Below are 21,742 nucleotides of genomic sequence, written 5' to 3'. Positions count from 1 at the left end.
GGCAGGTGACGCTGTGATACATTCATTTCTTGATTATATGCCGAAGAAGACTTCGGCTGCGTTTCAAATGCCCTGTTCCCTATATAGTGCTAATAAAATGCGAGTTCTACACTCAAGTAGTGCATTATATGTAAAATAGAAAGCCGAAATTATTTTAAAAGTTAGCCATGTGCTCGCTGTGTGACATTCAGAGAAAATATGAAGGCAGATTTATGATTTATAAATCACACTATGTAGAAGCTCTTGATGGATTTGGACTACAGCCCTTATCTGGATGTTCTTAATTCGAAATAAGACCGAGTGGTACATCTCGAGTTTCTCTCACTGTCTCTCACGCAAATATGCCTCTTTCCAGGAGAAAGAGCCTCAGCTTCGGCTTGTTGGCTCTTCCAATTGTTTTTATTATTTTCTTTTCACAGACGCGACGGGTAAGTGCTGTCATTGTTAACCCGACATTTTAAAACAACCTTTGACTATTTAGGTTTTGACAAAAACAAGTTAGGCAACTTGTTTGGCACTTGTCTTGCCGGCCAAAGCAACATCGATGCGTTATGGAGATAGCTACTGAAATATTAAGGCTGTTTATATAGAGTTTATATCTGTTTATATATGTTGCTACAGTTTTGTCTGCATCCCAGGATCTCGTTTTAGGTATTTAAAGTGGTTTGTGCTTAGTGGAGTCCCCAAAATGTGCGCTTATGTTAGCTTAAAGTGCCGAAAGTAGATAATGTTGACGTTAGTGGAATTAATCCCATTAGTAAGGTTAACACCAAGGTAGCTTGATAAATGCTAGTATAAAGACATAAATCAAGACTTTTACGTGTATAAATATATTGCCAAATATAATCTGACACGTTACTTTAAATAAAAAGCAACGAGCATCTTTATTCGCCAACATGTTCTTCGAATTTTCAGGTCCACCTTAAATGCTGCATCAGTAACATTCTGGCGCCGAATAGGGCCTAATGTTAGATTCACCATTTTAAGGTGGAATTGAGAATTCCCAAAAACAAACGGGTGAACTTGAACTAAATAATTTTATTGCCATGGTTATGGCTTTAATATCGTCTGAAAATACAATGCCTGCATCTTTTTTGTTGTTTTGTTTTGTTTATTGATGTTAGTTTTGTAACAAGCTTTAATAAGGCACACATAAGCTTTAATAACGTTATTAGGCTATTAACTACTTATTGACCCACAAACAAGAGCGTTTAAAGGTTTCTGCAATAAAGAGCTTTTTATAGCATTGACCTAATCCATATTACTACTAATGTATTGAGGTTTGTAGTGTGGGTTATTACGAATTTCCTCTGCTCTTATGGACAAGCCCTTCATGACTCAAATTGGTAGCAGATCTGGGTGGAGCAGTTTTTCTACTTTTCACCTCGTCCTGAGGCGGTTAGGTCACTTGTCTTTTTAGGATCAACTTATCTACCTGTGCTGAATCCTTAGCCTGAAAACCCATTATTCACACTGGAAATTATGACTTTTTGTCTTACTAAGACTTTGCCATTTAGTCCAGACTTTACCTGAACAGAGTAAACACTTGGGAATGGATGTCGGATTGTTTTGTTATTTTTACACTCAAGGAATCAAAATGAATCATTGTTCAGCTGTAAATGTTGAGTTATCATTGGCAGTGTTTACACACCACCCCTCCTGGTGATGACCGCTTCACTCACTAGTGTCTTACTCAGTGTTTAATTGTTTTCAGCAGAAAGTAACGTTGAATTATGGGACGAATGGATCCACTGCACATCAGCTGATAAGGAGGATGTGCTGATCATTTTATATTGCATGAAATAGTTTAGAGTTCAGAAGCAGAGTTAGCGGTTTGGACTCTGTACACAGTCTGCTGACCAGTGAGCTTGTTCAAATGTTATTGATTTGAGAGCTCACCTCATGGGCTGTGTTTGCAAATTAATTGTGCTGAAAGGTCATTTGTTTTTAGGCTATTTTGTAATCGCCATATTGATGAGTGAAAATTCCTAAGACCAAGAGCTGCACTTTTACAGTTGCCTTGAGTTTTAGTTTGCGACTGGCTCTAATTCTAATTAAGACATACAGAGAACTGCCTGTAGTTCTTTTCAATTAATCAGACACTCAGACACAACCACACCACGCACATGGCATTAACTTGTCTGGACTTCATGTCCACCAAATGTGCAATATTGTGCAAGCCCTGATGTGGTTTGGGTTACTGATGTTTGCTGAGACCCTTGTTGTCTTGCAAGACATGTCAGAAGTGTAGTTTCTGTTTTACTACTCCTTTTCTTGTCTGTTAAAGACACACAGGCAGATTTTATGGATTTGGAATAAAACATTAATTCTCACTTTCTGATGTTTTTCACTTGTTCCTTTTTAGAATTAGAAACCCCCAGCTGTCTTTAATAATTTAATAAATATTCAGTTGCTAGTAATTTGTCCTTTGTTATAAATAAAACAAAATTAACTGGACACTTTGTCCATCCAGATTTGTAAACAAGGCTTTTCTCTTGCTGCAGCATGAAATGAGGGGGAAGCTGATTCAGCAGAGCTGTGTTCACAGTTTTTTTTTTTTTTTTTTTTTTTTTTTTTTTTTTTTTTTTTTTTTTTTCTTTTTTCAGATGTTATGTCTCAGCTCTCGATCACACGCTCAGGCTTAGATCATGCAAAGCTTAGCAAAGTTCCAGCGTCTGGTAACGTTGAGTCAGCTCAGATGGGCTTCGGAAGCGTCACATCTTCTCATCTCATGACCCAGCAGCATGTATCATGAGCCGTCCTGTTCAGTAAAAGCCAAAATAACTGAACTGAGTTAAATAGAATTGGCATCAAGTTTTTAATTTAAAATTTCTAAAGAACTGGACTTGGCTGAGCCTAGATTTACACTCCTAGCTTGTCCGGACTGTGTGTAGATAACGGACACCCAATAGGAAATGCTGACTCTTCCTTTCTAAAGCTGGTACACGCTGTAGAACCATAGTGGCACAGAGTTTGTTTTGGAACTTCAAGTCATGAGACTGATGAAAGGGCCATGGAGTGCAGCCTACTCCAATTCCAATGCAAATGCCTGATCTAATAAGGGAAAACATTTGATTCAATGCACCCTCATTTGCCCTACTGCTGCAGAAGTGTCGTTCCCCTTTTGAGCACCGGATTTGCTCGTCACATGCCGAGTCTGAATCATCAGTTTCCCTTTCAAAATGGGAATCACATGGACAGGCCTCAGTGGTTTGGTAATGTAAGTAAAATCCCATGAACGCTCACCATGAAGTGCACAGTGTGGCTTTTATGTTCCTTGTAAGTTTTGTTTATGGAATTAGTTGGTGGTAAGGTTCTCTGGGCCAAAGAAGTAAAAAGCCTATCCACACTGTTTCTGGCATAAAGTTCAACAACCAGAGGGGCTTTCACTCTACTGGGTGGTATATTAGGCCAATGGCATTGGTAACTAGTGCATTGCACACATTTATCGCTGAAAGATGGAACAATGTACTTATGTGTTCTTCTAGACAACGTGTCAGGGATGTTCATCGTGTATTGTTTTTAAGTTTACAACATTTAGCAGACTCTTATACAGACTATAAATGTTTGTGTTCAGTCAGTTTGTATTCTACCTAGTGCAAATGGGTTAAAGTCTAAAATACCCTAGAGGTCAGATGCTGCCTGAACAAGCCCAGTGCTAATACCGGGAAAGAAAAAAATCTTGGGATGTAGGCTCCGAGTGACTGTGAGGAGTTGGAGTTCTCCCAGTGTTTGCATGGGTTTCCTCCAGATGCTGTTTTATTTTTTTAGTTTTTTTTTCTCTCCCCTCTCTCTTTCCCCCACGGTCCAAAAACACACATTGGTAGGTGGATTGGCGACTCAAATGTCCATAGGCGCCCCCCTCCAGGGTGTGTTCCTGCCTTGCACCCAATGATTCCGGGTATCATGTATTGACCAATCTCCTGTATATGGCGTCAGTAGGAATCAGTTTAAACTTGTTTTAATGTGAATTATTCCTTAAAACACAAAGTACAACTGTGAGCATCCTAAGGGAGTATTGCATTTTGAAAGATTCATTCATTCATTATCTGAAACCCTTATCCAGTTCAGGGTCATGGTGGGTCCAGAGCCTACCTGGAATGATTGGCAGGAATACACCCTGGAGGGGGCGCCAGTCCTTCACAGGGCAACACAGACACACACACATTCACTCACACCTACGGACACTTTTGAGTCACCAATCCACCTACCAATGTGTGTTTTTGGACTGTGGGAGGAAACCGGAGCACCCGGAGGAAACCCACGCAGACACAGGGAGAACACACCAACTCCTCACAGGAGTGTGAGGAGTCACCCGGAGCGGGAATCAAATCCACAACCTCCAGGCCCCTGGAGGAGCTGTGTGACACTATTAGCGACATAATAACAATTATTTTATTATTATTTATTTTTAATTTTTTTAGAAACACACTCCCCTTCCAACATGTTGCAGCTGTGTATACATATATTTATAAAAGTTAAAGTACCAGTTAAAATGATATGGTATTCTTTGGACGTGAACTGGAAAACACATGCTGTAGAAGGTGAATAATCCTTCTTAAACTTTGAACTATTTACAACACACTCAAGTGACAGAAAAGGAGAACTCTAAAGTAACCAAAGCTGTATTAATGTAATTTCATTTGTTGTTTATATTAAAATGTAAATGAGGAAATGAAAACTCTTGCCGTCTTTTAAGGAAGTTATGTAGGATATTTTTACCACTGATGTTAATCTCATGTCATGCAGCTGTACACACAAAAGACAAATGCCTTTTGTAGAAATGTTGTGCTCTCTAGAATATGTAAACACTGCCCAGTATTTGTAGTCACTTCTGTTTTAAACTTCAGTCAAACGTCTTCTACAGTCACAGTAGTTGGATCATTTGGTGCTGAAATGGCAGTAGGTTTTCGAATGAGGGAATTTTATTGTATTGAAACCTCCCGAGAACTTGGAACAATAACTTCTTGTCATTGCTCATGTCAAAGATACTAAATGGAGCCAGAGAACGGATGTCCAGCCGCTCCCCAGCCGCCATGGCTAGGGCTGCTCTCTGTGTGGCCAATAAAGTGATTCTAATTCTATGTTTGTATAAAATGTGAATAAAAAATGTTTAATTTAAGACATGCCAATAGCCATAAAGTATTAATAGATTTAAATGACTGTAACTTATCATAATTTTGTTACCTCCCCAGGCCCAGGCACAGCATTGTATCTGGTATGGAGAGTGTGGCAATTCCAAGATACCAGATAGGCCTTATAACTGTTACTACACAGGCCCTCCCAAACCTTTAGCTGAGGAGGGACAGGAACTCTTAAATGTAAGTTTGTCATTTTTATATATATATATATATATATATCAGTGCATTCCTTTGACACTATTACACTTTAACTTGGTCAGACAATTTCTGATTTCCTGAAAGAAGTGAGAGGTAGATTCCCAGTGGTGTTAATAATTAATCAGCACTGTGTCATTACACACTCACTCGATGCCCAAAGATAACTCAGTAAATGATAGCCTTTATGTTCAGTGTTGTAAATGGACGCACACTGATTAATTGGAAATTACTGACAAGTCATTGCCCACACAGTTATACCAGGTTTCTACAGGTAGAGTTGTACAGGGACAGCACAATGTATTCTCACTAGTAAAGAAACACTTGATGTTTCAGCAAGACATTGACCCCAAACTTAAAACCACAACAACTCCAGAGTGGCTTCTGGAGACTGTTATGCATTGATATTACATTTAAAGAACAAGACATGTTGCATCCTACTCATATATTAAAAACGAATCCTACGAAGGGATCATATTATTTCATACATGAATACTAGCCCTATTTGTTGATCTTGTGAGAATTTAAAAAATGCATTCCAACAAATCAATGTCTCAATAGTTTAATTCTGTTTTATTTTGTAACTGATGTTGATGGGTTTTGTGCGTGTGTTCAGGAGCTCTGTCCAGGTTTGGTTTATGGTAGCCAGAGTGTCTGCTGTGACACCCAGCAACTAAAAACATTAAAACACAGCATCCAGATTCCTCTGCAGTATCTGTCTAGGTATGGCCACCTCTTTGTCTACTCTTTATGTTAGAGATATCAAGAAGGAGAATCAAAACTGTAACAAACATCCTGATATAGCAGTCACTCACACAGTGATGATGATGATTATTTTTTTTTTTGTAAGAATGTTGAGGGTTAGACAGATTTGAATGACATGGCCTTTTTCCAAACCTTAATTGAAGCACTTCAGAAATGCTTTCCTAGGAAGCTGATCAGAGCACAACTTGTGCTGGTATCAGACAATGATATTGCAGATAGTGTTGTTTAGATTTGAATTTTTGTCCTGTTGTCCCTTGTCAAACCGTAAACCTATAGCCATTCACTAAAGTCATGTGTCCAAGCTTGGACCCATATCATTTTTAACTGAGCTGTCAGTTTTTTTAGAAATAGCTATATTAGCCTTTTGCTAAAGGTCTTTGTTGATCCAATTCAGGTGCCCAGCATGTTTCTTCAACTTTATTACACTGTTCTGCGAGCTCACCTGCAGCCCTCATCAGAGCTTGTTCCTCAACGTCACAGAAATCACCCCTTATCCCGGCCATAACAGCAGCAATGTGCATAGGCTGACTTACTACATCAACCAGACATTTGCCAACTGTAAGTGACCAGCAAATGGAGTAGGAAAAGCTTCACTGGGAAAAGCTAAAATAAACTGACTTGGTTCTTGTGCAAATAAATACTTTTTCCTCATTTACAGTAGAATTGGTCAAATTAGTGATAAATGATAAAGAAACACTCAGTTCATGAGTTAAAATTACACAACAGTGGAACCTCTACCTACGAACTTGATCCGTTCCGTGAACCGTTTCATAAGTAGAAAAGTTCGCTTCTCGAGTCAATTTTCCTCATTTAAAATAATGGAAAAGCAATTAATGCGTTCCAGCCCCCACCCCGAAAGTCTCTCTTTTTGCACTGATATATGTTTGCAACACTCTCAAATTAGTAAAAAAAAATACATGTAGCGTTACTAAAAATAAAAAAGAAATACAGTGGTAACAGTAATAAAAAAAGAAATAAAGTTTTAAGTGGTTACACATCGCTACCTTGAAGACGTGACAACTGGCTGGAGCAGTAACACAGGCACTGGCTGTATGACGGGAGGTGGGGGGCGGGGAGGGGGTGGAATAACAGAGAGTAGGCGGTGAATGTGGGGAGACGAAGCGTAGATACGGCTTAACTTAGCACGAATTTCGATGTCTGCTATTTACACCAATGCTAAATTGCTAAAGCTACAATTTGCTAATCTTAAAAGCTTCGCTGGTGGAGGCAAAAAATATTCAAATGCCTGGTTCGTATCTTGGAAAGTTCGTTAGTATAGGCGTTCGTAAGTAGAGGTTCCACTGTATATGCACAATGTTTGCAAGTTGGTTGTATCAAATAACATTGTACATGTGCCCTGGTGCTTCATATGTAAACAACAGTTGCTTATTTATTTGCTGTTTGTTGGTATTTTTGTTTTTCTACAGCTATGTTCAATTCCTGCAAAGATGTGCAGGCTCCCTCCAGCAGTCAGAAGGCACTTGATATACTGTGTGGGAAAGAAGTCAGTCAATGCTCCCCCAATGGCTGGATTGAATACATGTTTAACATTGAAAACGGCCAGATCCCCTTTTCCATTGACCCTGTATTTTCAGGTACACGTTTTGTACGCCCTGTTTTTCATCTAACTTATCAGACACATCTTAATGCTTGACTATGGTGACATGATAAAAGTAGTGGTGTGAACAAGAACTCAGCATGGTACTGTTCTGGAATGCCAGCTTGTGAGTTTCAGGTGTCTGCATTTCAAACGTTTTCTCAAACTGACTCTGTGGTTAGGACTAACCCAGCTTTGAGTCACTTTTTAGTTTAGGGAGAACAAGGGAGGCAGGGGTGTACATATTAATAGGAAATTGAAATGGAAAAATGAAGTATTACTCAATGTACTACACGTACTGTTCAAGTAGCTAATATGTGGGAAACAAAGCTGCAAAAACAGCACGTTTTGAATTCATTTGTTTTTGTGACATTCCAAATATCAACTTATTTATCTTTACATATATACACGACTTATTCTGCCACTGAAATTATGACGAGAGTTTCAGCCTACTATCTTTGCATTTATCAGTCTTAAAGGCACAGTGATCTAAGAGATAAAGAAAAGTGGGAAATTTCTTGTGGAAAATGCATTATGACAAATGATATTGGAAAAAAACATGTAATGCAAAGAAATTGATGGAATATGGAGAAATCGTCTTAACTACTTGTTTTTCTTTTCTGATGTGTTTTTCCAGGCACTCCAGGCATGATCCCAATGAATAATCAGACATTTGGTTGCACAGAGTCTTTGGATGATGGCTCAGGTCCTTGCTCGTGCCAGGACTGCAGTGAAGCCTGTGGTCCTAAACCTGTTCCTCCTCCTATTCCGCCTCCCTGGATCATCATGGGCCTGGACGCCATGAGTGTTATAATGTGGATCTCCTACATGGGCTTTCTCTTCATCTTCATCACAGCTCTGCTTGGAGCATGGTGCTATAAGTAAGAACTATGATTTATGATCACACCACTTCAGGATAGTTGAAGAATTTCTATAAAACACAGTTGGGCATAATGAGATTTGTCACTTTTCTTGAGTGTAATAACCACTAAACTAATAACAGTATTTCACTTAATCCTGTTGGTGTTTTTAAAGTAGGGTACTGATTAAACCATAGAATCTGAGCATTCATCTGGTTTCCCCCAGCATTTTTCAAAAGTCATAGGATTTCAGTTGATTGTGGTTATCCCTTTCTACGAGTATCTGTCCAGGATTCATATGTACCCCTAAAGTTTCATCATTGTAGATCAAATTTGTATTTGGAACCTTAACGACTAAGTTTTTGTTAAAAGTTCATTGCTCTTTAAAGGGTTATAATTGCATTATGTTTCTACAATATCAGTAAATCAGTGTAAAAATGGTTTTATTATGATTTTTTTTTCTTCTACCCACTCTTCACCCCTTTCTTTCAGAAAGCGGGCCATCACCTCAGAATATGGACCCATTCAAGACAGCAACCAGCCCCTGTCACTGAATGACGATTCTGTAGAAATGTCTGGTAAATTAGTTCTCATTCCCTGTGCATAAACATGACCGGAGAGGGAAAGTTAAACTGTCCCTAGTTCTCTAAAGGGATCTTCCTTTTCATGTTTCTGTATTTATTTTTATTTATTTCCTTATTTCTATGAATTTTTTTGCTGCTGTAGTTACACAGTTCAGTGTGATACGCCAATGTGCTAATCAAGCATCACGAGTTGGATGTGAAACTGTGAATGAAAACAAAGCAAGGTAGTAGGAAGTGGTGTGTTCAGAACTGCAAGAATATGCTTTTATTTAATTATACACTTTTCCCAAAATGTTTAAAATGGAAGAAACTAATGTAGATGTTTTCAAGAAAGGAAACACTAAGAATAATTGCAGTTGAAACAGTTTCAATGTCTTTATTTAGGAATATCAACATTTAATTACAGGTCAGGCGACCTGTTGTGAGTCCCTGGGAGAGCGTTTTGAGAATGCCCTCCGTCTCCTGTTCAGCAAGTGGGGTTCATTCTGCGTGCGGCAGCCTGTGCTGGTGATTCTGTCCAGCGTGTTGTTGGTGGTCGCCTGCTCCTCTGGTCTCATCTACATGAAGGTCACCACAGACCCTGTAGACCTGTGGTCAGCCCCCGGCAGCCAGGCTCGGCAGGAGAAGGACTATTTTGACCAGAATTTTGGCCCATTCTTTCGCACGGAGCAGCTCATAATCACCACACCCTGGACAGACAGGTTTAAGTTGGTGACCGCTACATCAGAAATGTTATTTGCACCAATATTCAACATTTCTTTACTTCATCAGGTGAGGAATCTACATTACTAACATTATTCTGCATGGTTTTACAGGTTTATGCTTATTTACATTGGATTATTTACAAAGGATAGGAAAATAGTACATATTTAATGTTAAGTTAAAAAAAAAGACACCATATTCTTCTAAAACTTTACAGTATGAGAGGATAGAGAAACTTTTACCCCAGCATTAATATCTGAACTTCTCCATCTAAGATTCTGGATCTTCAAACTGATATTGAGAACCTAGAGGCAGACTATAAAGGGCAGAAGGTGACATTGAAGGACATCTGTTCATCTCCTCTGGCTCCTTATAACAACAACTGCACCATTTTGAGCATGCTCAATTACTTCCAGAACAGCCATGAAGTATTGAATCATTCTTTAGCAGATGACTTCATGGTATATGCTGATTACCACACTCACTTCTTGTACTGTGTAAGGTAAATATTCTCAGTTTTCTTCTGTGATATTGCTATAGGCCTATTGGTAATGTCAGTCTCATAATAGACTACTGTTACGGTTTCAGATACCTTTTTTTTTCCTCTTTATAAACATGACCTTATATCTTTTGTGTGACAGACAAAAGAACGGTTTCATGTCTTGTTACGACAAATGTAGAAGTAAAACAAAGCATCATGTGTTTGCTTTTTGTTTTCTTTTTTTTTCCCTTTCCTCTCTCTCTCTATTCATTACCATTCTCATTCTGCTGTATTTCTTTGTTTGGTCTAGTTTCCCTGTAGCCCTTGATGATATGAATATATTCCATGACCCTTGTATGGGGACTTTTGGAGGTCCAGTTTTCCCCTGGCTGGTCCTTGGAGGCTATGAAGGTCAGTTAAGGTTGCTGATCTTTTATTCACTTTGGGAGATTGCCTGAAGGGATTGAACTGAACTAAACTGTCTTTTTTAAATGTTTTAATTTTCTGTTCACTTAACCAATCTGTTAACTTTAGGCGAAGCCTACCAAAACGCCACTGCCCTTGTGATCACCTTCCCTGTCAACAACTACCTCAATGACACTGACAAGTTGGGTAAAGCCCTTGCTTGGGAGAAAGAGTGAGTACTTTAAAATACAGGCTTTTATCATAATGTTACTGGTTAAATTCCAGATATATGCAAGGGGTGCATTAATATCCCTTGAATTCAGGTAATATCTTACAAAGCAAGGCAGTGTCTACCCTCCCACTTTCCATGGTTAAGGGGTGTCGGTGCATGTTCCATAAAAGAGATTAAAACTGTAACACAGCCTCTCTTTGCTTGCTTTCTGAGATTTGCTCTAAATTCTATAGATTTAAGACTATTCTCAGTTATAAATAATATATTATTAAAGCAGACCATTTAAATCTTAACAACTCTTTGGTCTGTGGTAAGAACACAGACATAAAATTTCATTCATGGCTGTGATTCTGTTCTACCCTCTTCATCCTCTGTTCTCAGGTTCATCAGCTTTATGAAGAACTATAGCAACCCTAACCTTACCATCTCCTTCAACTCAGAACGGAGCATCGAGGATGAGATTGATCGTGAAAGCAACAGTGACATTGCCACCATCATCATTAGCTATGTCATCATGTTTGTCTACGTCTCTCTGGCACTGGGCCACATCCACAGTTTCCGCAGACTACTGGTGCGCCTATATTTAAAAATATAATATTACTCACTTTGTTAGCAGTGCCAAAATAATAAGTTGGTTTTTTTGTGGTGTCCAGGTGGATTCCAAAATAAGTCTGGGCATAGCAGGCATCCTGATTGTTCTGAGTTCAGTGACCAGCTCTTTAGGGATCTTCAGCTATGCTGGTGTTCCCCTCACCCTCATCGTCATCGAGGTCATCCCCTTCCTCGTGCTGGCCGTAGGCGTGGACAACATCTTCATCATTGTGCAGACCTTTCAAGTTGGTGGCTTGTATTTTTAAAAATGTTTAAGTGACCTGGTCTATGTAGTGACTCTGTAGCTGTTTAACCAGAATAATAATATAACAGTTCTCCTCGAAGTTCCCAGTGTTGTAAATAATAGCCATTTTGCAATTTTAAGGCCAAAGATTGCATGCTGCAGTCTGTGGGGTGGGTTTTTTTTTTTTTTTTTAAGATTTGCCTGCCTTTATGGGTATTAGAAGGGTAGTTGTTAGTCACATCCTTCTAGTTTCTCTTCACTTTTTGGAGTAGACGGTGTCAGTTAAAAATGTCACAAGTATTTTAAGCTAATAATTTTATTTTTTCATGTGTTTATATACTTTGATTTATTAGATAAATAAAAGACATGGGCAATAAAAAATATACAAAAGTCAAAGCTAATTTTAACACCTTTTAAAGGGCTTTAATATGTAATGAGTAATGTTTGTATAATTTGAGCTTGGGCAGTGGCTATTATCAGCTGGGAGCTACTAAGTATCAAAGACAAGAAAACAATGTTTTTATAAGTATTTCCTGGGGCAAATGACAGCTAGTGCATAAGATAATGCTATGGCTTTTTCGTTAATGTGAGTCTGTGGCAGTTGTCAAACAGAAATTTAAAGTACTGTGGTGTTCCTGCTTGGTTTCTGATGGCTCCTGGTTGGTCCATGATGGTTTAGACTGCTCACCAAGAAAACCATCATGAAGAGCCATCAGAAACCACCTAAATCCGCTGTTGTAAACTTGTCTTCTGGCGGTTTCAATATGAAGAGAGGAGACTAGTCTGGATAAAATGCTGCTTTTTGGAGTGCGCCATAAAACAGCGTAAAATCCAGACTGGTCTCGTCTCTTCATATTGAAACCACCAGAAGACTAAGTTTACAACAACTGTATAGATAATTTGTTTACATACCCTTGACCACTAGTATGCATACAAAAACCAAGCAGTGGAATTGTTTGCATCTGTGTTTTGATTGGATAAATCAGGGTTAATGAAATAATGCAACTTCTCATTTGTTCACTTGCGTCAATATGAATCAGGTCATTTATAAGCGTAATCTTGCGGGCTGTAATGACGACAGCATAAAGGAAACCGCTCTCGTGTAACCTGTGATTTCTATTCCTCTTTCTGCAAACAGAGAGATGTACGAATGCAACATGAGGAGCTGCACCAACAAATAGGCCGTATCCTTGGAGATGTGGCTCCCAGCATGTTCCTCTCTTCCATCTCTGAGACTGTGGCCTTCTTTTTGGGTGAGAGATGTATTTCTAAGCTGAACAAAAAGACATAAACCATCAGTGGATTAATGGCATTTTAGGTTTGCAGAATATATCTCAGAAAAAAATTGTCTGAAACCTGTGGCCTCTGTAGTGTTCTTTGTTCCTCCAGAGACCAGACAGTTCTGTAAAATTGATCGCCACTAGTTTCATAAAGTTCGGTTTAAATTAAATTGTGCTAATGCTGTGTCAAAAGAAACAAGGAATCTTCAGCAACTGTATTCTCTTTAACTGCAGAAACATAAAACAGAGCATCTGCAGGTGTCCCTCAGCATCAAATATTTACTTGTTTTGGATTCCTACCTGACTATGTCTCTATTTATTTATTTTCTCCCCGCAGGTTCTCTGTCTAACATGCCAGCTGTGAAGACATTCTCATGCTTTGCTGCCTTGGCCGTCTTCATTGATTTCTTGTTGCAGATCAGCTGTTTTGTCTCTCTGCTTGGTCTCGACATTAAGAGGCAGGAGGTGAGGGTCAAGACAGCAAGGAAATGCTGAGATATATACTTTTTTTTTTTTTTTTTTTTTTATAAACCAATCACCTAAATGTTTTCTTGTGCGGACATCATAAAAAAAAAAATTGGCCTCATTTATGTAGTTGTCATTACATCTTTATTTGGATGTGTGTGTAAGCCTTCAGGACTGAAGCTTGAGTGTTGGCTACATAACTATAAATATTACTATTTTGTGCGCTATAAAAACAACACTATATTTTCTGATTCCTGTGGCACGCTAGTAAAATGATTCCCAATCTATTGTTAAATGAGGTGAGACAAACGTTTTTCATAGTGTCCATTTTGTATAGATATTTAATAATTACTCAGCTTTAAAAAGCTTTTCATAGAAGAATGCTGTTAAAGCCTAAGCACCACTTAATGGACCTCCATGAATATTTCACATTATTTTAGTTACTGACATATATAAGTATGAATTAAAATGAAAATAGCAGCTTAATTTGCTTTAAAACGGACAATTTTTTTAAATTGACGGAAAAACCCGAGCTCGCTACGGAAATTCTTGAACGCAACCGTGACGTCACTGGTGGACAACAGCTGAACAACGCCGCGGTAAAACACCGTTATGACTGACTGTTATGACAGTATCTAGCTAAATAACCAACATTATTCATGACAATAGCCTAGCAATAAACTCAAATGTAGAGGTACCGTTATTCTTGTAAATGTGATCGAAGTCGAACTCGAATTCCTCCGACACTATAAACCTCCGTAATGCAGCTACGTAGCCGAGTATAATCTGAGACACCGAGTTTAGCGAGTCAAGCTAACGTTAACTAACACCAACTAAAACAGGCGAAGTGAGTGTCCTCACCCTGTTTACCTCCATGTTACAGAGGCTCCAACGGTCTTTTAAAATTTATTCCTTGAATTAGTAAGAAATAACATGTTTTCTGACTATCAATAAACTCAAATTCCATTGTTTTTATTTGTTTGACACTTTCATAGAGCTGGTGCTTAGCCTTTAAACATTTTACACTGTTCTTTTATCAAGATGTCTTTGGGGAATTTGAATTGTGTCAGATAATTGTTGCACGGAATTCACACCTGGACCTAATGTACCGTGATTGAGAGTAACCTGAAACGTCTTCCCCTCTCCTCTGCCATTCAGAGAAACCGCCTGGACATTCTGTGCTGTGTTAAATTGTCCGAGGGCCAGGAACAAAAGACTGAAGGTGTTCTCTTCCGTTTCTTCAAGAAAGTCTATGCGCCGTCCCTTCTGAAGGAATGGGTACGCCCCCTTGTGGTAAGTCTCATGTAGCGTGTAACAGCAAGGCTTTGAGTTCAGTATTAATATTTTAATTTCCTGTATCACAGTGTAAACGACATATTTAATACCCCTGATACATATTAGTTGTGTTTTAAAGTTATAAAAGTAATCATCAACAAAGGCAAAAAAATCAAATCAGTCATAGGAATACAGGCTGGTTCATCAGAGGCAATGTGGAATGCTTGACATCAAGATGTGCATTTAAAAAGTAGAGGGTTAACTTTTCAGTATCAGGATCTGTATGCCTTTTTATGTCCATAATTGTCCATTGTATAAAGATGTATCAAAATATTTCAGATGAACATCCCTGAACATTTACAGGAACATTTCCTCAAATGAGAAATTCATTCATTATCTGTAACCCTTATCCAGTTCAGGGTCGCGGTGGGTCCAGAGCCTACCTGGAATTATTGGGCACAAGGCAGGAATACACCCTGGAGGGGGCGCCAGTCCTTCACAGGGCAACACAGACACACACACATTCACTCACACCTACGGACACCAACGTGTTTTTGGACTGTGGGAGGAAACCGGAGCACCCGGAGGAAACCCACACAGACACAGAGAGAACACACCAACTCCTCAGACAGTCACCTGGAGCGGGAATCGAGCCCGCAACTTCCAGGTCCCTGGAGCTGTGACTGTGACACCTACCTGCTGCGCCACCGTGCTGTCCCCAAATGAGAAATTGTAATTCCTGATAATTTGGCTATGTTTTGCACATTATTGGACAGCTCTTGATGAGGGGAAAATTGATAGCTTTAATGCATCGCCTTTCATATTAAAAAAATAATTTATTATCATTATTATTTTTTTTCTTCCTCCCCCAAGGTTGCTGTGTTTGTTGGGATGATGTCTTTCAGCATTGCAGTCACTGACAAAATAGAAATTGGACTGGACCAAAGACTCTCCATGCCTGACGTAAGCCCATATTTTCACCATGTTTATTAAGATTGTATCAGTTGTTCATATTCAAATCCAGATTTTTTTCTTAAATATCAGTTATAGGAGTTGAAAGAATTATATTTTCAAAGAATGTTCTTATTATTGATGCATTAGAATATGTAGAAAATATTATTTAGGAAACCATTTGTGTGTCCTCATATTTAAGGCTCTGTGTTCGGGTTCTTTCAGGACTCCTATGTTTTGGAGTACTTTGGGAATCTGACTGAGTACCTGCACACTGGGCCTCCGGTCTACTTTGTGGTGCAGGATGGACATGATTACCGTACTTCATCTGGACAGAACCAGCTGTGTGGAGGGGTGGGCTGCAACAACAACTCTCTGGTCCAGCAAATCTACACAGCCTCCCTCATGAGCAACTAGTGAGTGACCCTCAGACAGAAGTGAACTGCAACTTCATGCACCCTGGTGTTGAAATGCCTGTGGCTTAGAAACTGCTTTTAAATTTGTACTTTTAAACCTTATTTCTGAGACCTAAAATTGAACTTTTTTTCGTTTTGTAGTAACAAAAAAACATTTACTCAGGGCTGATATTTTGGCTTTAATTTAAAAGCAGTTACTAAATTACAATACATGTATTCATTTGAGCAGTTCCCCTATAGAGCGGCCATCTTTTTTTCTCTTCCCCCCCCCCACTTGGAACACCCCTGGTCAAATTACACACTTAAATGTTTTTTTTTTTCATACAGTTTTTTGCATATATTAAAACTCGGGAAAGAAACCTTTCTCTTTGAAAAATACCATTCATAGATTAAAGCAGCAAAACTATATACTGTACTCTGTAAATGTGAAAGTATTTCAGTCTTCGCATGTACACTGACTGTTGTGCTGGTGATGGAGCTGCTTTCATTGGTACTACAGTTAAGTGATAACTGCTGGATTTGAATGTTTGTTTCAGTTCTAAGATCAGCACCACGCCCTCTTCCTGGTTGGATGACTACTTTGACTGGGTAAAGCCTCAGTCGTCCTGTTGTCGGTACTACAACGATACCGGAGCCTTCTGTAATGCTTCAGGTAAAACATTAGCCAGAAAATCAACACGCTCTTCACACACAACTCCCAGAGGTCACTGACCCACCTCTATATGGGGCATTGTGAAGTTAGTCCCCCTTTCTCTGGGGTTTTTAAATCCTTTGAGTTAAAAGGAATGCTTTAGCTAAAATAAATCGGATTTTGATTTTATTCAATTTTTTTTATTCCCTTTTTTTGGGTGGGGGCCCTTAAGTTTGATATTGAAACCTACACTTTACCTATAAACTATGTTAAGTTGGATATCTAAGTCCAGGGATGTCCAAAATAATTGAAAACAGTTTTTAAATATTGTTTGATATGTTTTGACAGCTGTTAGCTGCTTTGAAAGTTTGTTGATGATTCAGAAAGAAAATTGGATCACAAGAGTGGAGAGTACTGAACCCCTCAACTCTCTACCTTAGTTAAACCCCAAATCAGTCTTTTTTTTTGCACACTGCTTTGTCTCCATTTCAGGTTAATCTTCATGTTTGTTTTGCAGTGGTGGATCCGACCTGTGTGCACTGCAGGCCAGTGACTCCCAGTGGAAAACTGAGACCTAATGGCACAGACTTTATGAGGTTTCTTCCCATGTTCTTGTCTGACAACCCCAACATACACTGTGGAAAAGGGTGTGTAAGAATTTTGCTTGATTCTTGGTTTATAAGAATTGCCCATGTTTCTCCATAGAAACCGTTGCTAGGTTGGACAAACTTTGCAGATAGCTGGCAAAATACTGATGAGCCTGTTGCATGCAATCAATAGATATTGAAATTAGCTCTGTGTATAATGGACCTCCAGGCCCCTGGAGCTGTGACTGTGACACCTACCTGTGTGACTGTGTTTAAACTTCTGATTCTCAGTCCGATAATTAATAATATTATTGTCCTCCGTAGAGGTCATGCCGCATATAGTACTGCTGTGGTACTTAAGGACAACAACACCAACGTGGGGGCTACATACTTCATGAGCTACCACACAATCCTAAAGACTTCTTCAGACAGCATCAATGCCATGAAGATTGCTCGCGAACTGGCCGACAACATCACTGTGTCCATGGGCTTGGAGAACAAAACCTACCATGTCTTCCCTTACAGGTAATAACACTTAACATGAAAATGAACATATAAACAAAACTCCAGCCCAGAATGAGTGTGTTTATCAGAGGTCTGATCATAAGGAGCATGTTTGCCTCTTTTTTTGGCCTATTTTTGGGCCTTAGCTATGGTCTCTCTTGTACAATTTTGTCCTAGTCAAAACATTTCATGCTCTTTTTAGACCCTGAGAATTAGTTCATCCCTCGTGATCCGTTTCTGTACGGAGTCATAAAAACTGCGCAAGTCAAGGCACGTGTTTTGAATGCTGCCCAAAGCTAAGAAATGCGCCCCTCTTTATGCAGTGTTACAGAACATTCCTCTTTCATTGCTCTATTTGGGGTGGGGAAAAGTTTAAGTTTATAAAAACAACAAGCACATGTACGTTTCCACTGAGTATTTATTTATTATTATTATTTAAAGTACTGAACTTGTACAACACAAATTTTATTTTGCCAACATAATCAATGTTTTAACATTCATTCAATCACTGATCCAGTTCAGGGTCACGATGGGTCCAGAGTCTACCCAGAATCACTGGGCACAAGGCAGGAATACACCCTGGTGGGGGTTCCAGTCTTTCACAGGGCAACACACACATTCACTCACAACTATGGATATATATAAAATGTACACATTTGTCTGTGAATAAGCTGTTTTAAATATCGGCATGCCTGATTATTGTTCTGCTTACACTCTCTTGTCTTTCTTTGTTTCCCCTCCTTCTCACTGCCTTTGCAGTGTGTTCTATGTGTTCTATGAGCAGTATCTCACCATCGCCTACGACACAGCCCTGAACCTCTCAGTATCTCTGGCTGCTATCTTTGTGGTCAGCACAGTGCTCTTGGGCTTCGAGCTGTGGTCAGCTTTGCTGGTCTCGCTGACCATCGCCATGATCTTGATCAACATGTTTGGAGTCATGTGGCTGTGGGGTATCAGCCTTAATGCTGTGTCACTTGTAAACCTGGTCATGGTGAGTTGAGCGCTGTTGTGGCTAGTTTTGCCAGCTATCAGTAAAGCTAAAAGATGCATATATTTTACATTGCAATTGCGCTTGAAAGAATATACATAGATTTTCTTCAATTTACTCTTCTCTATTGGATGTATTAAAGTTGTGGGTGAACCTCTAGTGTACAAACTTTATTTACACAGTACAATTTCTAATTTGTAATATAAAAGTCTAATACTTATAGTTTATCAGCCATATTAATTTAATGTTATTTAATGTTCTGGCAAATTAAGTGCTTTACAAAGTATTTAAAAGTATTTTCTGATTTTTAGAGCTGTGGTATATCAGTCGAGTTCTGCAGTCACATTGTGAGAGCATTCTCCATCAGTACAAAGAGCTCTCGGGTGGAGAGAGCAGAGGAAGCTCTGGCGCACATGGGCAGCTCTGTAAGTAACCACTCCCCTAGAGCTGACTGTAAATTTCAAATTAAACAAAACTAATAAGTTTATCTGATTCACTTAATTTAATCCAGTTTCACTTGGAGCTTAAAAATCTGGTATCGAACATATTTTAGAACCCTATATTTGAAATGTTATTAATAAGACCCTTTTTTTACTAATTAATAAATAAATAAATAATAAAGAAGCTTGCTTCAGTTATTTGAAACCTGTAATTCTGCTGTTTATATGTTAAACAGAAAGGGTTGTATGTATCATGTACACTGAATTTATGAACACCTGGCAAATCTAACATTTATGTTTTTTTAACTTCTCTCCTGTGGTTAGGTTTTCAGTGGCATCACACTAACTAAGTTTGGTGGGATCCTAATCTTGGCGCTCTCAAAGTCCCAGATCTTCCAGGTCTTCTACTTCCGCATGTATCTAGCCATTGTGCTTCTGGGAGCAGCTCATGGCCTCATCTTTCTGCCTGTTCTTCTTAGCTATGCAGGTACAACTAGAGCTGTTACATTAGTTTATTTGCGTGACCACAGAGTGAATATGCAGCTAATATATAAACAGACATCATACACCACTATCAGTAGCTGAGTGTGTAACATGGACTAGCAATTCTTTAAACAGAGCATCAGAAGCAGATTGTGTATCAATTTATTTGTTTATATATTTTTAGCAGGTTTTGGAAATGCCAAGTTTTATTCTGACAGTTAAAACACACCTCTCTCTGTCCTCTCGCCCTCAGGCCCCTCGGTGAATAAAGCCAAAGTTATAGCTGCAAGGAAAAGATTCGCCGGAACAGAACGTGAGCACCTACTTAATTACTGACACGTCTGAGGAAACAAAACCCAACCACAAAGGACTTCGCGGGAACGGTGGTCTCACACGGCCATGCACACTAACACATACGCACACATACACGCACGCACCTCAACTGAGAGACCCTAACTCAGGACCCCTGCTTAGCAGTGAAAACTAATCAATGGGAATATCGCTGTGGTCATCGTCCCAGCTACAAAAGTAATGTTTTTTTCCCCCCACAGAATGGTCAACGGAAGCTGCATTCGCTTTTCAAAAAGCACAGTAAAATGCATGAATGAGTCAACCCGCAAAACCCATAAGCTTAACAGTTTTCTACGTACAGCAGTGTGGTAGATGGGCCATGTCAGTCAGAAAACATGGACAGTTAACTTTTGTACTGGAATTATGCGTTAAAACAATGAAATGTCTGCTAAATTGTATTTATTTGTGAGAATGTTTTGGCCATATACTTGTGTTAAGAGGATATATTAATATATTGCTCTGTCAAAAGAACTACTAACTTAATTAATTAATGTAGTTGATACAACACAAAGAACTCTGTTGAATTTCATTCCTCCTTTGTATTTATTCTTTAATTTCACTGTAATGAAGAGTGACCTTTTACTCACCAGGGATCAATGTCAATTTTGGGAGGTTATGTGTTATTCACAAATATTAATGGCGTTTTAAAAAAAAAAAAAAAATCTTAAACTGTTTGGTCATGTCAAGACCAAGTGTTGCATTAAGGAATCATCACTAAAATACACAGAAAGGAAGGAACTAACAGTCCCTTTAAAGGGGCCTGAGCTGAGAGTTGGTGAATTAGCCGGATGTGATGGATATGCTTTAAATCTTTGGGCCTCAGTTCGGGGTTTGGCCTGTTTTTCCAGCTCAGCTACTAGACTCGGGTTACGGGTGAACATTTATTCTGCAAAGAGGGAATGTAGCGGGAGTAACTGCATGGTTAGACTAATTTAAATTGGTTCCATTTGGGGGATTAAAACCTGTTTACATCACATCTGGAGCATCAGTCAGAATTTTAATAGTTGCAGGATAAAAAGTGAGTTGCAACAACTCGCACAGTTTATATTTAAGGAGAGCTTGTGGCCATCTGTGATCGTGTACATGCTTTTTTTTAAAACCATTATTAATCGTATGTAATTTACTTTGGAAAAACTGAGTGCACTGTTTGGTCACAGGTGTTTGTGTCAGTTACAGCAGAGTTTTGAGGTATTATGAAGGAATGAGGGAAAATTACTGTTACTGGCACAACAAAACGGTGGGAGGGTTCCATTTTGGAAAAAAAATCTGTTTTAATATTGAGACATTTACTGAATTGTTCATGTTCCATGGTGGAGAATAGAGTCTGATTATTTGTATGATTTTGTATTTTTGTTTTTCAATAAATGACTGCTACTAATTTGTAAACCTTGCATTCAGCCACATTCATTGTTTCTGTTGGATTTTTGCATTTTTGAGTGAACAATTCAGGCTTTAACAGCCACTGCATATAGGGGAAAATCAATAGACACCATGAATGGAGAATGTTAATACTGGTTGTGGCTAATTTACAGGGTTTTATTATTATTTTTGGAAAATGTCTAATGTAATGTTAA

At 38.8% G+C, this 21,742-nt stretch overlaps 1 protein-coding gene across 1 annotated transcript; it reads left to right on the top strand.

Annotated features, from left to right (window-relative positions):
* Nucleotides 1-324: 324 nt before the first annotated feature.
* Nucleotides 325-21,561, top strand: LOC136678979 (NPC intracellular cholesterol transporter 1-like). Its single transcript, XM_066657200.1, has 25 exons — nucleotides 325-428; nucleotides 5,196-5,321; nucleotides 5,953-6,059; nucleotides 6,496-6,659; nucleotides 7,529-7,696; nucleotides 8,336-8,579; nucleotides 9,051-9,136; nucleotides 9,549-9,913; nucleotides 10,120-10,346; nucleotides 10,636-10,736; nucleotides 10,860-10,962; nucleotides 11,344-11,533; nucleotides 11,616-11,798; nucleotides 12,936-13,050; nucleotides 13,415-13,542; nucleotides 14,701-14,835; nucleotides 15,691-15,780; nucleotides 15,994-16,184; nucleotides 16,721-16,836; nucleotides 17,333-17,462; nucleotides 17,727-17,927; nucleotides 18,666-18,897; nucleotides 19,206-19,319; nucleotides 19,659-19,821; nucleotides 20,071-21,561. The coding sequence occupies exons 1-25, from the start codon at nucleotides 342-344 to the stop codon at nucleotides 20,151-20,153; spliced, it is 3,849 nt and encodes a 1,282-aa protein (XP_066513297.1). The 5' UTR covers nucleotides 325-341; the 3' UTR covers nucleotides 20,154-21,561.
* The last annotated feature ends 181 nt before the right edge of the window (nucleotides 21,562-21,742 follow it).

This window comes from Hoplias malabaricus, chromosome Y (assembly GCF_029633855.1).
Source record: "Hoplias malabaricus isolate fHopMal1 chromosome Y, fHopMal1.hap1, whole genome shotgun sequence".
In the NCBI taxonomy this organism is placed as follows: domain Eukaryota; kingdom Metazoa; phylum Chordata; class Actinopteri; order Characiformes; family Erythrinidae; genus Hoplias; species Hoplias malabaricus.
The sequence above is the reverse complement of the archived record's forward strand: the minus strand, read 5'-3'. Positions and strand labels throughout refer to the sequence as shown.